The 27,869-nt window shown below is 35.2% G+C and overlaps 1 protein-coding gene across 9 annotated transcripts in view; it reads right to left on the bottom strand.

Annotated features, from left to right (window-relative positions):
* Nucleotides 1-27,869, bottom strand: part of PHKB (phosphorylase kinase regulatory subunit beta) — a 208,101-nt gene that overhangs the window by 120,546 nt on the left and 59,686 nt on the right. For 8 of the 9 annotated variants that reach the window (XM_022555124.3, XM_089902984.1, XM_022555122.3 and 5 more), the window contains 3 exons: nucleotides 26,493-26,573; nucleotides 17,689-17,804; nucleotides 1,014-1,077 (listed from right to left, as the gene is read on the bottom strand). In XM_022555124.3, coding sequence (XP_022410832.2) covers nucleotides 1,014-1,077; nucleotides 17,689-17,804; nucleotides 26,493-26,573 — 261 coding nt within the window. Of the gene's footprint in view, nucleotides 1-1,013; nucleotides 1,078-17,688; nucleotides 17,805-26,492; nucleotides 26,574-27,869 lie in introns of those variants that run through there. The other variant, XM_089902990.1, reaches the window with a different exon arrangement.

Here is a 27,869-nt window from a genome sequence, read left to right as displayed (position 1 = left end):
AATATAGATCAATGGAACAGGACAGAAAGCCCAGAGATAAACCCACGCACATATGGCCACCTTATCTTTGATAAAGGAGGCAAGAATATACAAGGGAGAAAAGACAGCCTCTTCAATAAGTGGTGCTGGGAAAACTGGACAGCTATACGTAAAAGAATGCAATTAGAACACTCCCTAACACCATACACAAAAATAAGCTCAAAATGGATTAAAGACCTAAATGTAAGGCCAAGCACTATAAAATTTAGAGGAAAACATAGGCAGAACACTCTATGACATAAATCACAGCAAGATCCCTTTTGACCCACCTCCTAGAGAAACGCACATAAAAAACAATAAACAAATGGGACCTAATGAAACTTAAAAGCTTTTGCACAGCAAAGGAAACCATAAACAAGACGAAAAGACAACCCTCAGCATGGGAGAAAATATTTGCAAATGAAGCAACTAACAAAGGATTAATCTACAAAATTTACAAGCAGCTCATGCAGCTTAATATCAAAAAAACAAACAACTCAATCCAAAAATGGGCAGAAGACCTAAATCGACATTTCTCCAAAGAAGATATACAACTTGCCAACAAACACATGAAAGAATGCTCAGCATCAGTAGTCATTAGAGAAATGTAAATCAAAACTACAATGAGGTATCATGTGACACCAGAGTGACGTAAGTCAGAAAGAGAAAAACAAATACCATACGTTAGCACATATATATGGAATCTAAAAAAAAAAAAAAAAGAAAAAGACTAGAGGGAAAAGTTACGAAGAAAGAAAATGAGAATTCTTAATGAAGAGGGTTTTTTAAATTAAGCAATCTTCTTTTAGTTAGAAACCTAAAATTTAAGCAGTAAACCATATTCAAAGGAAAGGTTGTTCAACCATGGGCTGCTATATAAATTACAGACATTCTCGGATCATAATGAATGACTTGGTTAATAAATGGCCAAATTAATTAAACATGCAATTCAAAAAAATAATCAAAGTCTGTTGTTGCTATTGCTGTTTTTTTACCTGGTTGCCAAAGAGGTTGAATCCATTAATTGCTTCTAGAGCTGCTTTTGCTAAGCCAACAGAGCTGCAAGAGAAAAGGAAACACTTTATAACTCTGATGCATCTGGCTACAAAATAAGAACCATTATCTGGTGAATATTCATAGGCAAGTTTCTTTATTAACACTTATAACATCTTCCCTAAGAAGAATGATGTCTAAGAAACTTTAGTCTGACATTTCACTATTTTAGTTTTCCTTTCTTATAGTTAGTGACCTTCAGGGAAAAATATTTCTAAGTTCACTTTGATCTAGACAAATGGTCATACTATTGATGGGAGTAGTCTTAACTCCAGTATCATTTATATTCACTAACTCAAGGAAAAAAAAAAAGATTAAGTTTAGAGGAAGGTGTACTATGATGACATGTGCACAGCAACACCAGGGTGGGCATCATTAGCTCTGATCAACTAACAGAGCTTTTCTGATGTCAATTCTGAGCCCTAGAAAAGATTTTGCATGCCATACACTTTCCACAGAGTGTAGTTTAATATACCCATTCAAATACTCTTTGCTTAGGGTCCAATAAAATAGGCATTATTTTATGCTCACAGAGCAAATGATCATCATACTTCTCATTTTTTGCTATATTCTTCTCTTTGAAATAAAATGTGTACCCCTTTGGCCTCTCAAATGCCTCATACAATAGTGCTGGAAAATGGGAAGACCCAAATTTCATTAAAAATATATGACACTGTCATCTGATAAATATCAACCTTTAAATATTTTAGATCTAATATCTAGTTTATTTTAGTTATTGCAATTTTTTGGTTTTTTTCTCAAAGAAACTGCATATTCCATTAATCATTTAAAATTAATGACCTGTCTTCATTTCTCTAAAGCAGTGATTATCAAAGTGTGGTTCCCAGAGCAGCAGCATTACCTGGAAACTTGCCAGTTCTCACTGCTCTCTGGGACTGGGGTGTTAACAAGCCCTCCACGTGCTTGAATGGACTTTAAATTTGAGAACCACTGTTCTAAGCTATTTATGTCATCACGATCTATATTTTCTATGGGTTGTTTTACATGAAATGTTAAACAAGTAAGCATTAATTTTACTATAGGATAGTAAATAGGTGGGAAACACTTTAAAATACGTGAATGGGAAGGAATATACCAATTATTTTATAACTTTAAATGAAACAGAACCTTTAAAAATTGTGAATCACTATGTTGTACACCTGCAACTTATATAATGTTGTACATCAACTATACTTCAATTTTAAAAAAGGATAATTAATGTATGGAGATAGTGATCAGGTGGAAGATAAAGAGAGGAAAACAAAAACTTATAATTCAATGTCCTAATTGGCATACCTGAGAAACTTTTGACACGTTAACTCTCAGATGCCTATTTTAAGTTTTAAAATACCTTGGAATTGATAAAGCAATGCAGTTTATAGGAATAAAGTGAAATCCAGGACCTCAAAGATGAGCTAAGAGAAGGAACAGATTTTTTTGTTTTTATTACAAAAGTGAAAGCACAAAGGTGAGTGACTCATACTATAAGATTTTACTCATAGCCAATATGATCACAGATATAGAAAATCCTAAAGAATCTACAAAAATGTGCTACTGGAGCTATTAAGGACATCTGGCAAGGCCCCAGGAGACAAGATCACTATCAAAATCAATTTTATTTCTACAAACTAGCCATGGACATCTGGAAATTTAAAGTTAAAAATAAATACCACTTACTATCACATGAAATATTTTAGCATAAACTTAACAAAATATATGCAAGACCTGAACACTGAAAAACATTTCTGAAAAAACTAAAGAAGACCTAAATAAATAAAGAGCTATCCCATGTTCACAGATTGGAAAACTGGAGATCATTCAGATGTCAGTTCTCTCCAAAATGATCTATAGATTCAATGCAATCCCAATCAAAATATCAACAGGCATTTTTGTAGAAATTGACTAGCTAATTCTAAAATGTATGTGAAAATGTAAAGTCCTGGGTTAGTAACAAAGTTTTTTTAAAGGAGAGCAAAATTGAAGGACTACTTCGGAGGCAGAAGAGCTCCATAACTATGAAGGCAAAAGAAGAAATTTCTGAAAAGATGAGAAGAATCTGTGGTAGCGTAGAGCAGTTCTTCTTGGTTTTAAATAAAGCTATTTATTCCTTAAAAAAAAAAAAAGCTGAAGGACTACTTGATTTCATGACTTACCATAAAGCAACAATTATCAGTGCAGTATAGTATGGGTCAGGGCAGACATATAAATCAATAAAATAGTCTAGAAATAAACCCATATGTATATGATCAAAGAGCCAGGTAATTCAATGGGGAAAGAATAGTCTTTAATGGTGTTGGAATAATGAAATATCCATATGGAAAAAAAAATGAACCTCAATCTTTGCCTCACAGTGTACACTAAAGCTAATTTGAAATAGATCATGACTTAAATGTAAAAGCTAAAACTATAAATCTTTTAGAACAAAACCTAGGAAAAAATCTTCTCAATTTTGAAGTGGCAAAAATTTCTTAGACACATAAAACACTAACCATAAAAAATTCTGATAAATTAGATTTCATCAGAATTAATATCTCTGATATTCAAAAGATACCATTAATAAAATGAAAAGGCAAGTTACGCTCTAGAAGAAAATATTTGTAAAACACATATCTCACAAAAGACTTGTATCCAGAATACACAAAGAACTCTTAAAACTCAGTAAGAATACAAACAACCCATTTTCAAAGTGAGAAAAAAACTTGAACAGACACTTCAAAATGAAGATATATGAAGATACATAAATGCCACATGAAAAGATGCTCAATAAAATTAGTCAACAGGAAAATACAAATTAAAATTACCACATACTCATAAGAATGATTAAAAATAAAAATACTAACAATACCAAGTGTAGACAAAGATGTGGAGCAACTGAAATTCCTACCATACATTATTGGTAGGAATGAAAAATGGTAAATTCCTTTCAAAAAACAGTTTGGCAGTTTCTTAAAAAGTTAAAACACTTATTATATAACTCAGGAATTCTACTCAGGTATTTTCCAAGAGATATAAAAATATATGTTAACAAAAAGATCTGGATCCAAATAGTCATGACAGGTTTATTTTTAATAGCCCCAAACTGTCAACAACCCAAATTCCTATCAACAGAAAATGGATAAACCAAACTGTGATTTATCTGTACAATGGGATACTACTTGTCAATAAAAAGGAACAAAAGACTGAAAAAATTAAATGAAATACATGAACGGGAAGGTGGAGTTGACATAATTTTCCTTATTCATCTAAGTACCATGAAAAACCCTGGACATTGCATAAACAAAGATAAAAAGGCTCAGAAAAATGGAAAGAAGGCAGACTGCCTAGGAACCTCAGGATTCTAGGAACAGCACTATGGTGAGTCTCCTGAGTATCCTTTTTGCCTCATATATACCAGACTTAGAGCTGAAGAAACCAACAACTAGGAAATGTAGGTAGGTGCATACAAAAAATCCCCAACAAAAGCCAATGGACCAGGAAAAGGGCAGCCTAGAAAAATAGAAAACTTTTAGACAATAACCACTCAAAAAAACTGTGACCCTACTCCCACCCACCCCTGTAAATGCTGAGTGGGAAATTTAGACTTCTACGCTCCTGAGTCTATAATGAGGAACTGCATCCAACATCCAACCACCTCAGTTGTGGTGGTGTCAGAAAAATCCAAGGAGGAAGTCAAGACTTTCATTCCCGATGGATGACAAAAGTCTCCCCTCTCACACTTCAGTGTCAGTGGAGATCACATAAGGTGCCTAAACTTTCATTCCCACCCATCAGTAATTACGTGAATCTCCCCTTCCTCTTGGGATGGTGCCAGAGGACGTCCAGTGGAGAATTAAAACTTTCACTAATGCCCAGCTGTAAAGCGGCCACACCCTTTCCCTGTCATGTAAGTGGAGGTCAACTGGAAATCAGTAATGAGGTACTTCCATTGTTCCCAGCCAGGGAGGTATTAATGGAAGCCTACTGGGGAGCTAGACATAACAACCCAGACCCAGCAGTAATGAAGAGTCTCCATCTTGGGTGTCAACAAAAAAAAAACCTGGCCTTACATTCTCACCTGGCAGTAATGGGGTGATGTGCCTACTCCCTTCCCCTGCCAGAGTGGTGGCAAAAACTACAGCTAAAATAAAAATGTAAAGTCCCCAGGGTCTTATAATACCCCCAAAATCCATGTCTCAATAATAATAATTTTAAAAACCACTCATCATATCTAGAAACAGGACTATCTCAAACTGAATAAAAAAGGGCAATCAATAGATAGAAACACTGAGACAAAAGAGATGTGAGAATTATCTAAGATTTTAAAGCAGCCATGACAAAAAGGTTTCAGTGAGCAATTGTGAGTATGACTGAAACAAATGAAAAGAGAAAGTCTCAGCTAAGAAACAGAAAGTCACAGCAAATTTTTTAAACTGAAAAATACAATAATCTAAAGCTCAGTGAACAGGATGAAGGAGACAGAAGAAAGAATAGCTAAACTGGAAGATAAAACAAAAGAAATAATCAAATCTGAACAAAAGAGAGAAACTAGACTTAAAAGAAACAAACAAAGAGAACCTCAGGGACCTGTGGGACTTTAACAAAGATTTAACATTCATGTCATTGGACTTCCTGAAGGAGAGGAGAGAAAGGACAGAGTTAAAAAAAAAAAAAAAGCACTTGAAACAATGGCAGAAATTTTCCCAATTAGCAAGAGACAAAAAGCTGAGTGAAACTCAAACAGAATAAAATAAAAATATCCATTCTAGAACACATCATAACTTCTGAAAACTAAAGACAAAGAAAAATCTTGAAAGTAGCCAGAGAAAACAATTTACCCACAGGGGAAAAGCAATTAAATAACAGTGACTTACTTATAGGAAACCATGAAAGCTAAAAGGATGTGACTCAAGAGTTTTTAAGCATTGAAAGAAAAGAATTGTCAACCTAGAACCTTATACCAATAAATATATTCTATTTATTTAAGCAAGGCGTTCTCAGATGAAGGAAAAATAAGAGATCTGTCACAAGCAGATCTACCCTAAAAGTATGACTAAAGTAAGTTCTCAAAACAGAAAGGAAATGCTAGATAGATAGATAGAAAGAATATGGTAAACAAAAATACTGATAAATACAATAGGCTTTTCTTCTCCTCTTGAGTTTTATAAATTATGTTTGACAGTTACAGCAAAAGTTATAACACTATGGTTCTAAATGTACATGGAGGAAATATTTAAGATAATTATATTATAATAAATGGGGGAGGGTAACATGACACAAACGAAGGTAAGGTTTCTATAACCCCTCTAACTGGTAAAATGATGACATCAATATACTGAGTACATATGTATACATAATAATATAGAGCAACCACTAAAAAGCTATAAAAAAGATACATTCAAAACCACTATAGAGAAATCAAAACGGAATTCTAAAAAATGTTTAAGAACCCACAGGAAGGTAGGAAAAAGAAAACAGAGAACTGAAAAAGAGAGAGAGTAAACCTTAAGCTCAAACATATCAATAATTACATTAAATGTAAAAGGTCTAAATACGGCAATTAAAAGAAAGATTGGCAGAGCTGATTTAAAAACATAACCCAACTATATACTGTCTACAAGAAACTAATTTCAAATACAACAATATAGGCAGGTTGAAAGTAAAAGGATTTTAAAAAGAAGCATCATGCAAAAAAGCAAAAGATAGCATATAACTGAAGTCCCAAGCCCAAGTATTTGGAGATGGGCCTTTGGGAGGTAATTTGGCTTAGATTAGGTCATGAAGGTGGGGCCCCAATGAATAACGGGATTAGTATGTCCATGCCACACAGCATGTGGGATCTTAGTTCCCTGATCAGGGATCAAACCTGCACCCCTTGCCGTGAAAGCATGGAGTCTTAACCACTGGACCACCAGGGAAGTCTGGGGATTAGTATCCCTTTAAGAAGAGATGCCAGAAAGCTTGCTTTCTCTCTCTCTCTCTGCCATGAGAGGACATGGCAAGAAGCTGACCATCTGCAAATCAGAAGAAAGTCCTCACCAGAGAACAGAAATGGCTGGCAACTTGATCTTGGATACTCCAGCCTCCAGAACTATAATAAACAAATTCCTGTTGTTTAAGCTACCCAGTCTATGGTACTTTGTTATAGCAGCACAAATCAACTAATAAAATTCTATATAACAAGAATATATATATATTTTTCCAGTGCCCACCAACATATACCAAGAGATCATACCTTGGCCATAAACAGAATCTCAAGTCTATAAAAGAACTGAAATCATACTGTGTTCTCTAACCACAATGGCATCAAACTAGAACCAATAATAGGACAACAACAGGAACATCTCCCAACACTTGTAAAGAAAACAATACACACCTGTCTACATAATCCACATGAACCAAGGAGGAAGTTTCAAGTGAAATAAAAATATAGACTGAACTGAATGAAAATGAAAATCTAACATCAAAATTTATGTAGTATAACTAAAGTGCTGAGAGGGAAATTAACAGCACTAAATGTATATATTAGCAAAGAGAAAAGCCTCAAATCAATTATCTAAGCCCAATGTAATGAAGCTAGAAAAAGAGCAAAATAAACCTGAAGCAAACAGAAGGAAATAACATAGATAACAGCAGAAATCAATGACATTCAACACAGAAAACAGAAAAAAATGAATGAAACAAACACCTGATTCTTTAAAGAGCAAAAGAAAATTGACAAACCTCTAGAAAGACTAACAAAGAAATAAGACAAAACACACGTGACCAATATTAGGCATAAAACAGGAGATATCACTACAGACACTGCAGACATCAAAAGGATAATGAGAAAATACTCTGAACAATTTGATGCACATAGCTTAGAAGGAATGAATTGATTCCTGGAAAAGCACAAACTATCACAACTCACCCGATATGAAATAATTTGAATAGCCCTGCAACTATTAAGGAAATTGAATCCATAATTTTCAAATGGTCAAAAAAGAAATCTCCATACATAGATGATTTCCTTGAAGAAATCTACCAAACATTTAAAGAAAAATTGACACCAATTCTACACAATCTCTTACAGAAAATAGAGGGAAAAATACACTTCAGAGTTCATTTTATGAAGCTAGCATTAAGCTGATACCAAAACAAATCAAAGACAATACACAAAAAGAAAACTATAGACCAGTATCTCTCATGAATACAGATATTAAAATCCTTTTTCAAAAAATTAGCAAATGGAATTTAGCAATATGTGGAGTGAATTATCACCATAACTGACCAAGTGAGGTTTATTTTAGGGATGCAAGGCTAGTTTGATAATCAAAAATCAATCAATATAATCCACCATATTAGTAGGCTAAAGAAGAAAATTGACATGATCATCTCAGTGGTATTAGCAGAGGAATAGATACATAGAACCCAGAAAGAGACCAATACAAATATGTCCACTTTATTTTTAACACGGCACAAAGGCATTTCAATGGAGGAAAGATGGCCTTTTCAACAGATGCAAATAATGCTGAAGCAATTGGACATTCATATGGAAAAAAAAAAAAAAAGAACTTCAACCTAAGTCTCATCACACCTTATACAAAGTTAACTCAAAATAGATCATGAACTTAAGTATAAGACATAACACTATATAACTTTTGCAAAACAAACCATCAGAGAAAATCATCAGAATCAAGGGTTAGGCAAAGAGTTGTCAGACTTTACACCAAAAGCCCAATCCATGAAGGGAAAAATTATAAAATGGATTTCATAAGAGTTTTGTGCTAACAAAAAAACAAGCTACAGACTGGGAGGATATATTTGCAAAACAAAGAACTGACAAAGGACTAGTATCGAGAATTATATAAAGAACTCTCAAAAATCAACAATAAAAAATAATCCAACTAGAAAATGAGCAAAAGACATGAGACATTTTGCTGAAGAGGATATGCAGATGGTATATAAGCACATGAAAAGATCCAATATCATTATCCATTAGGAAATGCAAATTAAAACCACAATAAGCTATCACTACAAACCAATCAGAGTAACTAAAACAAAAAATAGTGATAACACCAAATGCTGGCAAAGATGCAGAGAAATTACACTACTCATACATTGCTGGTAGGAATGTAAAGCAATATAGGAACTCTAAAAAACAGGCTTGCAGTTTTTTAAAAATCTAAACATGCAACTACCCACCAAATGAACTACTGGGCATTTATCCCAGATAAATGAAAACTTTTGTTCACACAAAAACATATTTAAAAAAAATTTTTTTTTTTTTTTGGTTACTTGTGCTTTAGGTGTCATAGCTAAGGTGTGACCTTGTCTAACCCAAGGTCACAATAATCTACAACTACGTTTTCTTCTAAGAGTCTTATACTTTTAGCTCTTACTACCGGTCATTGACCCACTTCCAGTTAATTTTTGTACATGATATGAAGTAGGGATCCAAATTCATTCCTTTACATATGGCTATCCAGTTGTCCCAGCACCATTTGTTGAAAAGACTACTCTTTATCACTTATCTTTGTACCTTTGTCAAAATCAACTGACCATAGATGGGTTTATTTCTAGATCATTAATTCTACTGCATTGATCTCTATATCTGTTGTTATACCAGTACCACACTTTTAAAGTATTGTAGAAGATTACTATAACTACAGTAAGCTCATTATTGTAGTAAATTTTGAAGTTGCAAAGTGTGACTCCTCCAACTCTGTTCTTCAATGTTGTTTTGGCTATTCTGGGTCCCTTGCATTTCCATATAAATTTTAGGATCAGTTTGTCAATTTGTATAAAAAAGACAGATTTTTGATACAGAGTACATTGAACACAGGATATCTTTCCATTCTTGTATGTCTTAATTTTTTTCAACAATATTTTATAGTTTTTGATGTACAAGTCTTGCATTTCTTTTGTTTATCCCCTCTACTTTTAAAATGAGGAAACTAAGCCCTGAGAGATGAAGTGTAAGTGGCTTTCAAATGCATCCTTACTTTCTCTTTGGTGAAAACTCTCTTCCCTACTAGAATCTATGCAGATCATTTTACCCTGGTTCTGAAGAACAACTGAGCCAATAATCTGGGATTAAGATACTGCCCTACTGCCTCAAATCTGCTATCTAGCTTTTCACTGCCTGAAGAAGTACCTGATGCTTCCACAGGTTAAACAAATTCCATAACAATTCATGTGGTACTGCTAGTATATTTAAGACAAGGGACACAGTCTCTTTTCATAGCCAAAGTCACTTTAGAGAAATGACAAGAAGGAATAAAGTCCAAATGAAGAATATGTGGTGGTTTAACACACGTCTGCATTGAGGACACGGGGAGGGGGAAGGGTAAAATGGGACGAAGTGAGAGATTAGCATTGACATATATACACTACCAAATGTAAAATGGATGGCTAGTGGGAAGCTGCTGCATAGCACAGGGAGATCAGCTCCGTGCTTTGTGACCACCTAGAGGGGTGGGATAGGGAGGGTGGGAGGGAGGGAGACGCAAGAGGGAGGAGATATGGGAACATATGTATATGTATAGCTGATTCACTTTGTTATACAGCAGAAACTACCACGACATTGTAAAGCAATTATACTCCAATAAAGATGTTTAAAAAAAAAACAAAACACGTCTTCAAAATCTTTTTTTTTTTTGCAGTACGCAGGCCTCTCACTGTTGTGGCCTCTCCCGCTGCGGAGCACAGGCTCCGGACGCACAGGCTCAGCGGCCATGGCTCACGGGTCCAGCCGCTCCGCAGCATATGGGATCTTCCCGGACCGGGGCATGAACCTGTGTCCCCTGCATGGGCAGGCGGACTCTCAACCACTGCGCCACCAGGGAAGCCCACGTCTTCAAAATCTTTGACACTTCTCCCATCACAAGGTGGAGAATCACTAGAATATGGCCTGGGCTTACTGACTCTAACAAACAGGATGTAGTGAAAGTTATGCTGCATGATTTCCGAGGCTAGGTCATGAAAAGAAATACAGCTCCCACCTGGCCTGTGGGTTTTGAGACACTGAACCTTGGAACCTAGCCACCATGCTGTGAGGAAGCTATATGGAAAAACTTCATATATGGGTCTTCTGGCAGACAGCTTCTGCCAAAGTCCCAGTCAACACTCTGATACCTGAGTGAGGAAGCCTTCAAAGTTGACTCTAGCCCCAGCCACAACTGATGGCAAACACATGAGACCCTAAGCACCCTAGCTTAGCCTAGTCAACCCTCTGAACCATGAGAGTTAACAATAATAAAAGATTGTTGTTGTTTTATGCTTCTAAGTTTGGGGTTGTTTATTTGAAATAATAGGTAACCAGTTAAGAACCTAAGGCAGCTTCCTAACTGCACATGCACCCAGCACAATCATATCTATTCTTGCATACTTCAAATGGAAACCAAACAGTACCTGCATAAGAATTCTAAATTCTCAGAACCTAAGAGTTAGAAGAGCCCGTAGGAGTCATATGCTCTGACAATGCATGCAAAAACATTCACTGCCGACTGGTTTTTTTGCTTAAGGATGTGTCCCCAATGCCCTAGGAGTCTCCATTAGCCCCCAGTGCACCAACGCTTACAGGCATTTAACCTAGCAATACCAGAAAACTTCCACTTACAGTGTGAGGTATATGTGTTATTAAGACTATTCACAGTATTTTGAGAAGTGAGAGAAAATAACTTATTCAAAAGGCAAAAACATAAAAAATTCTGTACTGGAGGAGATACATAATATAGCCAGTCCAAGGTTCTATGTTTAAAAATGATGCAAAAAGACAGCTAAGGGATGAATTTGGAAACTGTCTTCTAAATAAAGCATTACAAAAGAAAGAAACACTGTACCTGGACTAGAGAAAAGGTCAAATTCTTAACATTTTAATTTTCTTTCCCAATGCAATTGGTTGAATAATTGGACTTAATTGAAATTCACAAATATGTTAATTTATTATTTACTGGTTATTTAAAACTCTGGCAACAGCAAGCTATTTAGAAACAGAAACACACTCCTATTGTGATCTTACATTTATTGGCAAATATAATACGTATGTTGTAAGAATTAAAAGTATTTTACTGGCACAAGACATTATCAGAAAATTATTCCATGATTAGCTAATGCACATATTAATATTAGGTGACTGTAAACAGAACATTCACCAATTTGATTCTTGCAAGGCGTTACCTCAACACTTACTTACGGGAACTAAAGTAAAGTCATGTTTACCTGGGAGATAGTTTGTAATAAAGCTATTTATTGCATAAATGAAAGCTTTCCTAGAAAAGATGATGGGTTTGGACTAGGTGATTTAAAACCCACCATGGAATCCAAAAAATTAACTGGCAAGCATGGAAACTAAATTTACAATCTCCTATTCATTAACCTTATGCTTTAACTCCCTAAGCTATCCAATCATACTTTCTGAAAGAAAAAGGACTTTACAGTACTATAGTTTTAATGGGTGTTCATGAATTGCTCAGTACAGAAAAAATACATAAAATGAAGCAGAATGGATGGATAGCTGTTTGTATCATAGCTCAATGACTGGAACATCAAAAATGACTTAAGGAGACTAAGTAGTTACTTTAAATAACAAGCACTGTATGAAGTAAAATGGCCACTAAAAGCATCTTAAACTGAGTAAAGTAGAGCTATGTGGTTGCTTATCTGATATTTTAGTGATAGCTTTCTTTATTGCAAAAGCCTAGAGAACAGAACATAAAACCATAAAACAGAAAAAAAGAAAAAAACAACCACACACACAAAAAAACCAATAATCTTTCCATTTGGATATATAACTACAATAATCTTTCCATTTGGGCATATATTACTAAATTACTACTAAGTTATTACAGCTTTCCTTTTTGTTTCCCAATAGCCAAAAAATTCAAAGTTAGGTTTGGGATTCAATTCACATTTTATAGAAGACTCATCTCTTCTCCAAAACAGAGTTTTGGTTTAAAGGGTTTAAAGACAGCCTCAAGGTGTAGAAATATCCTTACATAAATGAGGAAGGGAAAATATTAAAATTAAAAACTTGAATTAAACTTGGAGCAGTTAAGAGGACTACCTGGATATATAACTCTGGGGATGAAGAATTAGTGTTATAATAAATAGGTACCAAAAGAATATATGAAGGAAAATGCAATTAAATCCAATAATATAAGATTTTTAAATGTAAGGGAATTTATTAAAAGACTTAGAGAATAAACAGAAGAAAAAAGGAGAATTATTTGAAATAGTTCCAGACACCCTAGGAGAAACTAAAAGGAGCATGTTCCTTGAGGAAAGTTAAGTCAACAGAAAAATCGGGAGAGCAGCGAATGGTTACTTAGGAAACATTTAGAGTTATACTGAACTTAGAGCAATGGACTCTTTTACCAAATCCCTGAAAAGGGTGAGGCTGCTGCGAGAATGGTGTTGGTTAAATGTAATGAGATCACTTTTTAGAAAACAATTCTGAAGTTATCTAAGAAATGCTAAATAATTCAAGAATTTGGACTGAAAGAGATACCAGCAAACCTGGGGCTGAAAAGGGTAGAATCAGGAAGGGACTGACAAAAGCATTATGCTGAATCAAGCTTTACTGATTGCTAAGCAAAGATATCCTTGAAACTTAGCAAAATGTCACCAAGATTGTACACCCTGCCGTTCTTTCAAACTTTAGGAAAACTTTTTCAGACTTTAAATTACAACGTGATACAGTAAAAATAACATTGGATTTGGAGGCCAACCACCTGGAATTCAGTTCTAGCTCTACTCACTTTTGATTTGAATCATTTAAGGAGTGGAGGGGAGGAAATTATAAAACCTTCTAAACTTTAGCTTCCTCCTGTATAAAAGGTAGTAATGTTTCCTGCTTGGCCTAAATAAAAATTAATTCTGTAACTGTACAGTGCTACAGATTGCAATTATTAGAGGACCGCTGAGCATGGATGCTGAAGAGAGAGCCTCTATCCTCAGAATACTATGTGTAGGGACTTCCCTGGTGGCACAGTAGTTAAGAATCCACCTGCCAACACAGGGGACACGGGTTTGATACCTGGTCCGGGAAGATCCCACACATCGCGAAGCAACTAAGCGCATGTGCCGCAACTACAGAGCCTGCACTCTAAAGCCCGCGCACCTAGAGTCCGTGCTCCACAACAAGAGAAGCCACTGCAGTGAGAAGCCCGCGCACCACAACAAAGAGTAGCCCTCGCTCGCCACAACTAGAGAAAGCCCATGCGCAGCAACGAAGACCCAAAAGAGCCAAAAATAAATAAATTAAATAAATTTACTAAAAAAAAAAAAAAGGAATACTATGTGTGTATGTTTCGGGGGCCCGGGGGCAGTAATCTTCTTTGATCAACATGCAGTTTAGAAGGGATGTGCACACTGTGGCAAAAGAAAAACGGACATTTACCAAGCCAGTGAGCACAAGGCCTTAGGGAGCATCAAGGCGATAGTCAGATTGTGCTCTCTCTGATTCCCGCTAAGGAGAATTGCATGGCAGAGATGGAGAATGACAAAGAAAGTTAGAGGGCAAAGGGCAGTATGAGTACTTACAGCAAGAATTACTGTTTTATTTCAGGCTTTCTAAAATTATGAGAACAGTTTAAGGATATAACAAGGATATTGCATTAAGCAATCCTTGGATCAGATCCAACTAGGCACAGATAGTTCTGGGATGTCTTACAGCAATAGACTAAGAGGTGTGACTTAATCCCTTACTGGTAGTGGCTCTACATTCTACTCCCTGGGCATAAGCACAGAACAGATTGCCAACAAACACAGGAAAGGATGCTCAACATCACTAATCATTAGAAAATGCAAATGAAAACTACAGTGAGGTATCACCTCACATCAGTCAGAATGGCCATCATCAAAAAATCTACAAACAATAAATGCTGGAGAGGGTGTGGAGAAAAGGGAACCCTCTTGCACTGTTGGTGGGAATGTAAATTGATACAGCCACTATGGAAAACAGTATGGAGGTTCCTTCAAAAACTAAAAAGAGAACTACCATAAGACCAGCAATCCCACTACTGGGCATATACCCTGAAAAAACCATGATTCAAAAAGAGTCATGTACCACAACGTTCATCGCAGCTCTATTTACAATAGCCAGGACATGGAAGCAACCTAAGTGTCCATCGACAGATGAATGGATAAAGAAGATGTGGCACGTATATACAATGGAATTTACTCAGCCATAAAAAGAAACAAAATTGAGTTATTTATAGTGCGATGGATGGACCTAGAGTCTGTCATACAGAATGAAGTAAGTCAGAAAGAGAAAAACAAATACCGTATGCTAGCACATAATATATGGAATCTAAAAAAAAAAAAAAAAGACTAGAGGGAAAAATTACTGAACAAAGAAAATGAGAATTCTTAATCAAGAGGTTTTTTTTATTAAGCAATCTTTTTTTAGTTAGAAACCTAAAATTTAAGCAGCAAATCATATTCAAAGGAAAGGTTGTTCAACCATGGGATCTAAAAAAAAAAAATGGTTCTGATGAACCTAGGGGCAGGACAAGAATAAAGATGAAGATGTAGACAATGGACTTGAGGAAATGGGGAGGGGGAAGGGTAAGCTGAGACGAAGTCAGAGAGTGGCACTGACATATATACACTACCAAATGTAAAACAGATAGTGGGAAGCAGCTGCGTAGCACAGGGAGATCAGCTAGGTGCTTTGTGACCACCTAGAGGGGTGGGATAGGGAGGGTGGGAGGGAGATGCAAGAGGGAGGGGATATGGGGATATATGTATACGTACAGCTGATTCACTTTGTTATACAGCAGCAACTAACACAACAATGTAAAGCAATTATACTCCAATAAAGATGTTAAAAAATTAAAAAAAAAAAAGAAAGATATTGGTCTCCCACCACTGCTGCCATCACTGCGTCCATGAGTGCCTTAGGGCTCAGGTCTCCTGTAGTTTCAAAACAGACCATTTTGGCAGCAGAGGTGACATATCTCAAATAGGCTTGTGGATACCTGAGCTAAGAAACATTTGGGGAAAAAAAAGGTTTGAAGTTCTTTTAAGTGTTCTACCATGGAAAATTAGAAGATGAATGCTAAATGTATAAAACCCATCATCCAAAGCTAAATGGCAAACTTCATTTCCCATCCATTTGAATAAAACTGGCCTGCTACAATTGAGATTAATTTTGCATGGAAAAGGTAGCAAAGAACATCGCTTAATGATCTTCCTAGGCTTGAAATAAAATCCTTAATGATTCAGTTTAAAGATGGCACAGTTACAGGAAAACATGTTGGAGCCTCTGTTTTTTTCGCTAGGGGCCTCTCAATACCCTCACTTTCTAGGGTTAATGGTAACTTTTACCCAAGGTTCTTTCTGAACTTACTACAATTTTTATAAATAGGAAAAACCCTACTCCAAATATTTTATACTGAAAATAATGCCAGTGGGACCATACTGGCATATATTAAATATTTATTAAAAAGCAGAAAAGGGGTCTGATAAATCATAATTACTGAAAAGGTAAATTTAAAAAAATCACCTTTTCCAATCATATAAACTTTCTGTCTTGAATTTGACTGATAATCTGGAATGTTGAGAACTTATAGCTGAAATATAATGTTATCTTCCTATTTTTAGTATTTGCCAGAATTTGTTTAATGTCTGAATTGCACTTTACCACAAACTATTTCTCTCCTTTACTGTCTTCCTTACATATTGCTATTATTCTACTCTGTATAATAAAAATGCCTCATATGAATCATAAAACTTATAGAAAAGTTTGTATGTTAGCTGTCCGGAGTTAAATGAAAAATCCTTTTTGTTTCAATCTTTGTTATTAAAATATTCTTAAATATGTGAGTATACTTACATTTCAGTGTTTCCTTATGCCAGGTGTTCAAATGCTTTATATATACTAACTCAATCATTACAACAACTTTATAAAGTACATTACTATCTCCATTTTATAAATCAGGAAACTGAGGCACAGAGATCTTATATAGCTAGTGATCTGGAGCCAGTTTTTAGTTTACTAAATATCTTATATCAGCTTAATTTTTTGTGTGTAATTAGTCCTTCTATCCAAGAAAGTAGAGAGCTGCAGATTCCTCTTAACCAGTGTTTCCTAAACTGTTTCTTCAAATCTCAATAAAGAGACTAAACTGACCTATAGCTGATAACCTTTAGGTTCTTAAATCTTTTACTGTGAAATGGATAGGACTAATTGAGCTACATTTTTTAGTTAAACAAAATATAAAGGGTATGAGTATCTCTTGTTACAATAAAAATCAGCTCTATAACACGAAAGGGAATTTTACATGCAATGCATATACAATTGCTGTTTGGCAATTTTAATGTACTTGATCTTTCCAACAGTGTCATTTCAAAGAGGAAAAAGAAAATGACTTGGTTGAGCAGAAAGGCCAAGCCTTGGACTGGATACTGATATGCACGTACTGACACCTTGGGAAGCTGGGAAAGACACCCTGCTCTTTTCCTGCATCTGTTGATGGGCACTGAGAGCAGACTCTTCCTTTAATTTTATGTGCATTTCATCTGAATCATATATAGAAAAAAGGAGATGAAAATTACATAGAAACCAGAGTTCTAATCTAGTTCTTTGATTTTTGTTCATGCTCCACACATTTAAATTAAAACAAACAAACAAACACTCAGAAATCAGCAAATTACCTCGAATGCAGCTCTGTGCTGCCATTATTATATTTGCTTCCTCTTTCCCAGACACCAAAGTCAGGCACACGGTAAACTCTTTCTACACAAAATACAAGGTTCTGAATAAAAGAGACCTAAAAGAAAAGAGATGAAACATAAGGACACGTAAAATAACAGGACCTTTAGATATTGATAAGAACAATCAGATATTTGAAAATTTGGATTTGAAATTCAAAATGTATTTGCCTACCAACACTTTTTTAACATGCTGAAATTTTTGTGATTATTATATTACTATGAATACACTCTCATATCCGGTTTTTCTAATATAAAGCCTAAAGTGAGAACCTAATATAAATAGTACAGAAATAAAATTTAAATCCTGTCAATGTTCCAACTATAATTCTTCAATGATGTATCTATCAACATTACTGTTCATGAGGGCTGTGCATCTTAAGAATTAAGAAAAATATAAACCACTGTTTTATACTAGATAATAATATTTGGAATCTAAAATGTCAAATGTTAAAGAAGTCTAACACTTTGGAGATAAAAAGGTATTTTTCAGTTCTAAAATGAGTCAGTCTCATGGTAGATCAACCTAGAGTCTTGAGTTTATTACTCATGGAATCTGATCTTCCTCCTGCCTTTTCTATAGCTATAGGTACCCATTTTTATACACTCAAAGCTTACAGTTGGAGATGGGCCCAACCAATAGGCCAGAAATCACAGCTTTCATGTAAAGATTTCAAACATTTGATTAAATTTATACTTTCAATAGTAACTATGGAAAGCAAAGATTATGGTCAGTTCTTACTTAATAAAAGTTTATTCATTTTAATAAAAACAATATCTTATGTGGGCTACTGGTCCTAATTACAGGGTTTTTTATTTAGTCATCATGTTTGGTTCAATATTGCATACTGAATATGTGCATCTTGTCTACCCTCTGTCTCGCTATCCCTCTAAAGTGGTAATACATATTCCCTGACCTCCACCCTACACACCTAATTAATTTAATGTATATATTCTTAAGAATGACACATAATAACACTAAAAACCAAGGTAAAGTTCCACCAGTAGACTAGAAACTTTGAGAAATTATAGAAAAAGAGTAGGAAAGAATTGGTTGAGAAATCAGAGCAGAGGAAAACACAGCCTCTTAAAATGATTCTTCCTTGTTCTCTAGGGTCTCTAGAAAGTCTCTAAGCCCAGAGTTAACAAATACATTGCTCAAGAGTTGACCAGGAAGCAGTCTACATACGTTCTCTCACAAATGATGAATGGCTGAGGCAGTTGAATCCGTGACCTTTTCATTCTCAATCCCAACATAGAGATATCTGTCCTCAGAGCCAAGAAGAGCTCACATATTTCAGTGAAGGAAAAAGCAATTAGGGTGTTGGGGCCTCACAGAAATATAACAGAGCATTCTAGGTTTTCATAAAACACAAACCTATCCTGTCACTTCTCCACCAAAGAGTGGAGCAGTACACACCTCCAGTAAACATTTTTTTACTTCACATATTGGGGAGGGTCTTCCCAGCTTTCCCAATTTCTTGTTACCTTACCTATTTCCCTAAGGAAAACCTGCCCATATAAAAATTGTGGTGTAATTTCATAAAACCTGATGTCTTCAGCTTTTCCATGGTCTTTAGAGTTATTTAGATTCTATAAAACATACAGGAAATACTTAATACTTGTCAGGTCTCCAAGTTAAAAGATTTGAAACCATCTAAATCCTTCTTCCTCTTACGACAAACTTCTTAAGTATATAGTCCATATACTTGCTTCTTCCCCCTCTTAGGAGGACTTTAGGACCAGGGCTGGGCCCAAGTGAGGCAGTCTGCTCAGGCTGCATGAATGGTGTAATAGTTGGCCAAGAAGGCATTTTTGGCTAATAAGTCCTGTAAGTAAAACTAAAATACCACTTACATTCCAGTTCCGCAAAAAAGGAGTTTAGAAATTGCCATTCCACTTCATCCTAACAAATAAAAAGCTTTTTAACTCTTCTTGGATCCATGAGAGGGGGGAGGACACAGAGCAAACTGCTGTCCCAAGACTGGAGAGACCCACAGGCCAAAACAGGCAGTTATGGCTCCCTAGAGCATAGACTCATGAGCAGAAACCACCTAGGGAATCAGTGCTGGGGTAGTAAAATCTGAACTGTAATTGACAAATTGCTAGAGGCTCACTTAAAAACTCTTGAAAGGTAAAAACTCCAGGGCAACCCAGTCATAACAGGGTCCCGACAATATTGTGAGATTTACCTCCAAGAACTCAGCCAGGTTCCCACAGAAAATATCCTAAGAAAATCCCCTGTAGCTTCCAGCAAGGAGAGGGAAAAAGTAACCATTTTGAAATACATTGAAACATTCTGTTTTTCTTAAGAGGGTCTCCCCTTAGGGGAAACTAGTTAATCAAAGCCAGACCTGCTGGGCTATTTTCAGAGCCTAACTGACTGGGGAAGGGAAATACCCAATTCCAGCCAGCTCTAACCTTCCACATGGGGAACAGAAATTTTCAATTCCAGGCTACGAGAGCCATCCTGTCCTACCTAAGGGGAGAGAAAAAAACTGAAAACACTTATGAAGTTCATAGTCCAGAGGCACAGGCTAACTAACAGACTGGGACCTAACCGTAGGATTATAGAAGGCTAACTAGAAGACTGCCTAGGTCCATGAGCTGATCGTGCTCTTTGAACCGTTCCTATAAAACCCCTCACTACCTCCTCCAGGCAGGTACACACAGTTTTGAGGGCATTAGACCGCTGTAGCCCCCTTTGCCTGGCAAAGCAATAAAGCTATTCTTTTCTACTTCACCCAATAAATAAATAAATACTGCCTAATCATAGCAAAATAATAGCAACAATGTATTGATAACTGATTATGTATGTTTATGACTATACCTTATGTGTGTATATGTTTATGTATGCTTATATATAAATAAAATAAATGACAGCAAAGATACAAGGGATAAGAGGAAGGAATTAGGATTATTTTGTTATTATAAAGTACTCACACTATGTGTGAAGTAGTATAGTGTTATTTGAAAGTGGACTTACTGTAAATGTATATTGCAAACTCCAGGGCAACAAGTAAAAAAAGTAGGAAAAAAATGAAATGTAAATGATATGCTAAAAAAGGAGAGAAAACAGAATCATATAAAAAAACTCAATTAGAGCAAAGGGAAAAAAAGAGTGGAAGACAAAAATAGACAAACTATAAGGGCAACAAATAGAAAACAGTAACCAATACAGCAGATAGTAATCCAACCACATCAATAATCACTTTGAATGTCAACGTTCCAAATGCACCTATTAAAAGACAGAGATTGTTAGAGTGGATCAAAAACCATGACCTAACTATATGTTGTCTATAACAAACCCACTTTCACTATAAAGACACATACAGATTTCAAGAAAATAAATGGAGAAAAATATACTATGCTAACACTAATCACCAGATGAGAAAGCTGAAATAGCTATTTAATTTCAAACAGAGCAGACTTCAAAGGAAGGAAAGTTATTAGGGATAAAGAAGGGCATTATATAATAATAAAGGAGTTGATTCTCTAAGAAGACATAACAATCTTTAACATGTATATGCCTAACAACATCAAATTGTGAGGGAAAAAAGCAACAGAATTGGAAGGAGAAACATGAATTCTCTATCAGAGTTTAAGACTTCAACACCTCTCTATAAGAAACAGATCCAGCAGGCAGAAAATCAGGAAGGATATAGTTGAACTCAATGACATCATCAATCAACTGGATATAAAGGACATTCACAGACTATTTCACTGCAGAACAGAAGAATATATGTTCTTCTCAAGCTTACACGGAACACTTACAAATACAGACCACATTCTGGGTCAAAACCACACCTTAACAAATGTAAAAAGATATAAATCATACAATGCTCTCAGTCCACAAATGATTAAACTAGAAATCAATAACAGAAAGACAACTGGAAAATCCCCAAACATGAAGATTATATAACATAATACTAATACTATATGGGTCAAAAAAAAATGAAATGAAACAGCTTTTCAAAATTTTAATTCAATTTATAGCACTGAATGCATATATTAAAAAAGAAGAGATCTAAAATGAATATTCTAAGTTTCTACTTTAGAAAACTAGAAAAAGAGCAAATTAAATCCGAAGGAAGAATAAGTAAAGAAATAATAAGAATTAGTACAGAAACCAATGAAATTGAAAACCAAGGAAATTAAGAGACAAAAATCAATGAAACCAAAAGCTGGTTCTTTGAAAATTAAATAAATAAGCTTCTAGCTATGCTAACTAAGGAAAAAAGAGAGAGGACACAAATTACTATTAACATAAACAAAAGAGGGGACATCACTACATTTCCCATGGCAATTAAGAGTAAGTAAAGGAATACGAAGAGTAACTCTATGTTCATAAATTTGATAACCCAGATGAAACAGACCAATTCCTTGAGAGCCACAATAAAACAAAACCAACAAAAAAAAAGAAACAGATAATCTGAATAGACCTGTATCTATTCAAGAAATTGAATCAATAATTATAACCTTCCAAAACAGAAAGCATCAGTTCTAGATGGGTTCAATGGTGAATTATACCAAACATTTAAGGAAGAAATTTTATCAATTCTCTACAATCTCCTTCAAAGGATAAAAGCAGAGGGAATACTTCCTAACCCATTCTGTGAGGCCAGCAATACCTTAACACCCAAACCAGACAAAGACATTATAAGAAAACTACAGACCAATAACTCTCATGAACATAGATGCAGAAATCCTCAACAAAATATTTGCAAATTGTGCTTCCTTGGTGGTGCCGTGGTTGAGAATCCACCTGCCAATGCAGGGGACATGGGTTCAAGCCCTGGTCTGGGAAGATCCCACATGCCGCAGAGCAACTAAGCCTGTGTGCCACAACTACTGAGCCTGCGCTCTAGAGCCCACAAGCCACAACTACTGAGCCCGTGTGCCCTAACTACTGAGCCCAGGCTCCACAACAAAAGAAGCCACTGCAAGGAGAAGCCCATGCACCGCAACGAAGAGTAGCCTCCGCTCACCACAACTAGAGAAAGCCCGCACGCAGCAACGAAGACCCAATGCAGCCAAAAATAAATAAATTTATAAAAATATATATTTGCAAACTGAATCCAAAAAAGTATAAAAAAGAATTACACCACACCAAGTAGAATTTATCTCAGGCTTGCCAAGCTGATTCAACATTAGAAAATCTATTACTGTAATACATCACAACAAAAGACTAATAGAGAAAAATCACATGATCATTTCAACAGATGAAGAAAAGTATTTGACAAAATTCAATACTGATTCATGATCAAAAATTCTTGGTAAACTAGGAATAGAGGGGAACTTTCTCAACTTGAAATGGACTATCTACAAAATATATACAACTAAAATCATAGTTAATGGTGAGAAACTCAATGCTTCCTCACTAAGGTCAGGTACAAGGCAAGCATGTTCCTTCTGGCCACTCCTTTTCAAGATCATACTGGAAGTCCTTGCTAATTTAATGGGGCAAGGAAAGGAAATAAAAGGTATTCAGATTGGGAAGGAAAACATGAAACTGTCTTTGGTGGCAGATGACATGATCATGTATGCAGAAAGTCCAAAACAATCAACAAAAACCCCCTGGAACTAATAACCAAATATAACAAGTTGCAGGATACAAGTTTAATATATAAAAGTCAATTACATTCCTATATATCAACAATGAGCAAGTGGAATCTAAAATTAACATCCCCAAAAATGAAACAGGTATAAATCTAAGGAAATATATATAAGATCTATATGAGGAAAACTACAAAACTGATTAATGTCATCAAAGAAGAATTAAATAAATGGAGAGGTATTTCATGTTCGTGAATAGGAAGACTCAATGTTGTAAAGCTATCAGTTCTTCCCAAATTGATCTATATATTCAATACAATCCCAACCAAAGTACCAGCAAGTTATTTTATGGATATTGACAAACTGATTCTAAAGTTTTTACAGAGAGGCAAAAGATCCAGAATAGTCAACCCAGTTTTGAAGAAGAACTAAGTTGGAGATATCACATTACCCAATTTCAAGATTTACTATAAAGCTATGGTACTCAACACAGTGTGGCACTGGCAAAAAAATAAACAAACAGATCAAAGGAACAGAAAAGAGAGCCCAAAAATAGAACCCCATAAGTATAGTCAACTGATCTTTAACAAAGGAGCAAAGGTAAAACAATGGAAAAAAGACAGTCTCTTCAACAAATGGTGCTGGAACAAATGGACATCCTCATTAAAACAAAAAAATGAATATAGAAACAGAACTTATATCCTTTACAAAAATTAACTCAAAATGGATCATTGACCTAAATGTAAAAGCAAAACTATAACTCCTAGAAGACAACACAGGAGAAAATCTAGATGACCTTGGGTATAGTGATGCCTTTTTAGATAAAACGTCAAGGAAACAATTTATGAAAGAAATAATTGATAATCTGGACTTCAATACAATTAAAAACTTGTGCTCTGTGAAAAATAATGTCAAGCGATTCAGAAAACAAGCCACAGATCGGGAGAAAATGTTTACAAAAGACACACCTGATAAAGCACTGTTATCCAAAATATACAAAGAACACTTAAAACTCAACAAAAGAAAACAATCTGACTAAAAAAAAATTAATTAACATTCTATGTTTGCAATGCATATTTATAATTCTCCAATTCTGGTATTCTAGCCCTTGAATACTTATAACCCATACCTTTGTTTTATACCCAATTATGAAATATATCCATTTGGATTTTCCATTAAACACCACGTTCTAAATTCTTCCACCATTTGTAAGTACTTCTGATTTCTGTTTTTCACCGTAAGACCACTGGTTTTCTATGCTCTAGGTCTAGAAACACATCTGTGGCTACTGTGTCTTCTTTATCCCCCATATCATTCTGACACCAAGGTCTGCTATTTTTCACACAACTTTTGTTGTCAGAAAGGTTCTGTGAATCTTGACACAGTATCACAATTCTCATGTCTAACATTCAAACCCTCCCTCATCTTCCCACCCTAAGCCTGCATGCCTATATGTACTCCACAGCCTGACAGGAAGCGTAGATTCCAATTGGGCTTGGTCTTGCTCATTTCAACTGAAACACTTTTCTATGAACCTTCCTTTAGTCCCAGTTCAAATCTCCCCTACTTGGTGAAAACTCTGACTTCTTTCTCCTAACTCAAACTGCACTAGACCACAGTTCTTAATTTTTCTTTGTTTAATGTGTTTTTCCCCTCCACCTCTAATTAGTATTCAGGTCTACCATCTCTTATTTACAATATGAAAATCCCACAAACTCTGAAACTCGTTTTTTCTTAACTCATTTATCAGCAAAACCCATAACTGACCTCAGATTATCTGCCTTATTTATCGCACTTTATGTGAATATGCATATGTCAATGTAAAAATATTAAGGGGCTATGTATGTGGTTTTGCCCTAAACCCTGCTGGGGTTATAACATAAATAAGGTATCTTATCACCTTTTCAAAACACACAAAAAAATTTGATATCTAAAATTTATTTGGTCCCAAAGGTTTCTTCCTTTTTTTAAATAAATTTATTTATTTATTTTTGGCTGCGTTGGGTCTTCATTGCTGCGCACAGGCTCTCTCTGCTTGTGGCGAGAAGGGGCTACTTTTTGTTGCGGTGTGTGGGCTTCTCATTGCAGTGGCTTCTCTTGTTGCGGAGCACAGGCTCTAGGTGTGCGTGCTTCTGTAGTTGCGGCTCACAGGCTCTAGAGCGCAGGCTCAGTAGTTGTGGCGCACGGGCTCAGTTGCTCCGCGGCACGTGGGATCTTCCCGGACCAGGGATTGAACCTGGGTCCCCTGCATTGGCAGGCGGATTCTTAACCACTGAGCCAGCAGGAAAGTCCTAATTTCTTCTTATCATTATTGTTTCTTTATTATTTAGCTACACTTCTAAATAGGTTTTACTTATGTGTATTAAAAAGGCACAACTGGATGAATGTATAAGATTATGAACTACTAGAGGGCAGGACTACATGTACCAATTTCACAGCACCCTCAGTGCAGTTCAGTGATGACTTTGGTGTTTAGTATATGATACAATTGTTCTCCCTGCATGGATCACAGGAGAAAAATAATAAGTATATAATATACCTGCTTTTTGATGGAATTCTCATTGTATATACCATCTCAATAATGAAAGCTTTTTGCTCCAACTGTGGCCATATTTCAAAATGTGTTAGCACGTGGGTCTGTCTGTGTGTTTGTTCAAGCATTATTGCCTATGAAAGAAATGTTTCTCAACTTTGTCATATACAATATTTTCAAATTTCCTAATAAGAATAAGAAAATGGTACTTATCTTTTGGAAAGCATCAAGAACTCTACTGAGGTTGGACAAATAAAAATAACAAAATATAATAAACGTATTTTTTTACTTTTAAAAGGATGGGTTACAAAAAGCAATGATATGAAAGAAGACATAATAATTCTAAGAAAATCTGCAAATGCTATTTTATTTTCATTGTTACTAAAATTTCAAAAAGTTACAAGTTTTTATCTCAGATCACTTGAAATATAGCCTTCAGAGGAGTAAAGTTTTATAACCTGTTACATACTTTGTTCATTTTTAAAGTGCTTTGCATTGAAAATATAAAGACTTTTTGCCTGAGTATCCAAAATCTAGTATCTGGCTATATGAATTTAGTAATCCATTTTATACAACTAAAAATAAGTTTGAAAAAGTAAAAGAAGAAAGATATTCTCAGAGATGAAATTTACTACTAGAGAATTTGGGGAAATCATACCTCATCAGTGTTATAGATAATCTGGAGTCCTGAGGAAATCATTTCCACAAGGTAAAGGAGATAGAGTGACACTGCATTTATCTGAAAACAAACATTATAATAGGTTAAAGGAAACAACAAAAATACTATGTTATGAAATTAAATGTAAAAGCTAAAATTACAAGTCTTTTGCTCTAGTAATGGCATATAAAACCTATTCCCTTTCCTATGAAAAATAAAGGAGCTATGGATTTAGTTCATAATAATAAAATCTCAGCTTTGTATGTAAAACTCTAAAATCCTCAAATTCATTGTGATGGTTATTAACAGCTGATTAGGGACTATTTTTACAACATTTGCTTTCTAAGATTTATTTTTAAACTCTAGATCTAAGTACTTCTACTTTGAAACAGTTTTGCCCCACAGGCTATGTAATGTCAATCCAGCTCAAATGTATGTAAATGAAAAAAACTGTTTGGCAATTAAGACATTAGGACTATGCCAGTACACCATAAACAATAGGCAGTGCATCTTGTATTCAGAGAATACAGAACTTATGTAAGCAACTGCTGGAACACAGTAATCAATAATTTAAAATCTATTTATGAACAAATGAGTTTTTTCTCTTAGTTTATTAGTTTATTAAAGATAAACATATGATCTAAACAAAACAAAGAAAAAGACAATAATGCCCACTTTAACCAAAAATAAAGATTCTCATAGAATTCTGAATAGGATGTGTAAATTTTCTAGAGAAAACAAGCAGTGAAAGATAAATACTACAACATGGACAAACCTTGAAAACATAACGCTAAATGAAAGAAATCAGTCACATAAGACCATATGTTGTATGATTCCATTTATATGAAATGTACAAAATAGGCTTATTCACAGAGACAGAAAGTAGACTGGTAATTGCCTAGGGCTGGGGTCTTTGAAGGAGATGGGGAGTGACTGCTAATAGGTACAGGATTTCTTTACGGGGTGATGAAGATGTTCTGAAACTGACTGTGATGTTGGCTGCACAACTTTGTGAATATGTTAAAAACCACTGAGTTATATAATTTACATAGGCGAACTGTATATTATGTGAATTATATCTCAATAAAGCTGTTATGTAATAAACAAACAAACAAACAAATAAATGGGAAGCAGTGAAATTTTTTCATTTAGCCAAGAAACTGCTAACTTGAGTTAAAAACAGAGAAGGCAAGATGTAATTTTCTCCCCATATAATTCTAACCCAAAAGATTATTACCCAATAACAGCCTTGGTACCTTGTGCCTTCCTTGACTCTCCTCCAGTCCTTTTTGAATAACTGACAGAAAGTTGGGGCAGAAAATTATTTGTGCCCTAGATGCCTTGGACAAAGCAGCCCTGTGCTGCCAGGGCCTACCA

This window comes from Delphinapterus leucas, chromosome 20, assembly GCF_059928025.1.
Source record: "Delphinapterus leucas isolate spDelLeu-1000000601 "Yukka" chromosome 20, BTC_Dleu_Yukka2, whole genome shotgun sequence".
Classification (NCBI taxonomy): Eukaryota; Metazoa; Chordata; class Mammalia; order Artiodactyla; family Monodontidae; genus Delphinapterus; species Delphinapterus leucas.
The sequence above is the reverse complement of the archived record's forward strand: the minus strand, read 5'-3'. Positions and strand labels throughout refer to the sequence as shown.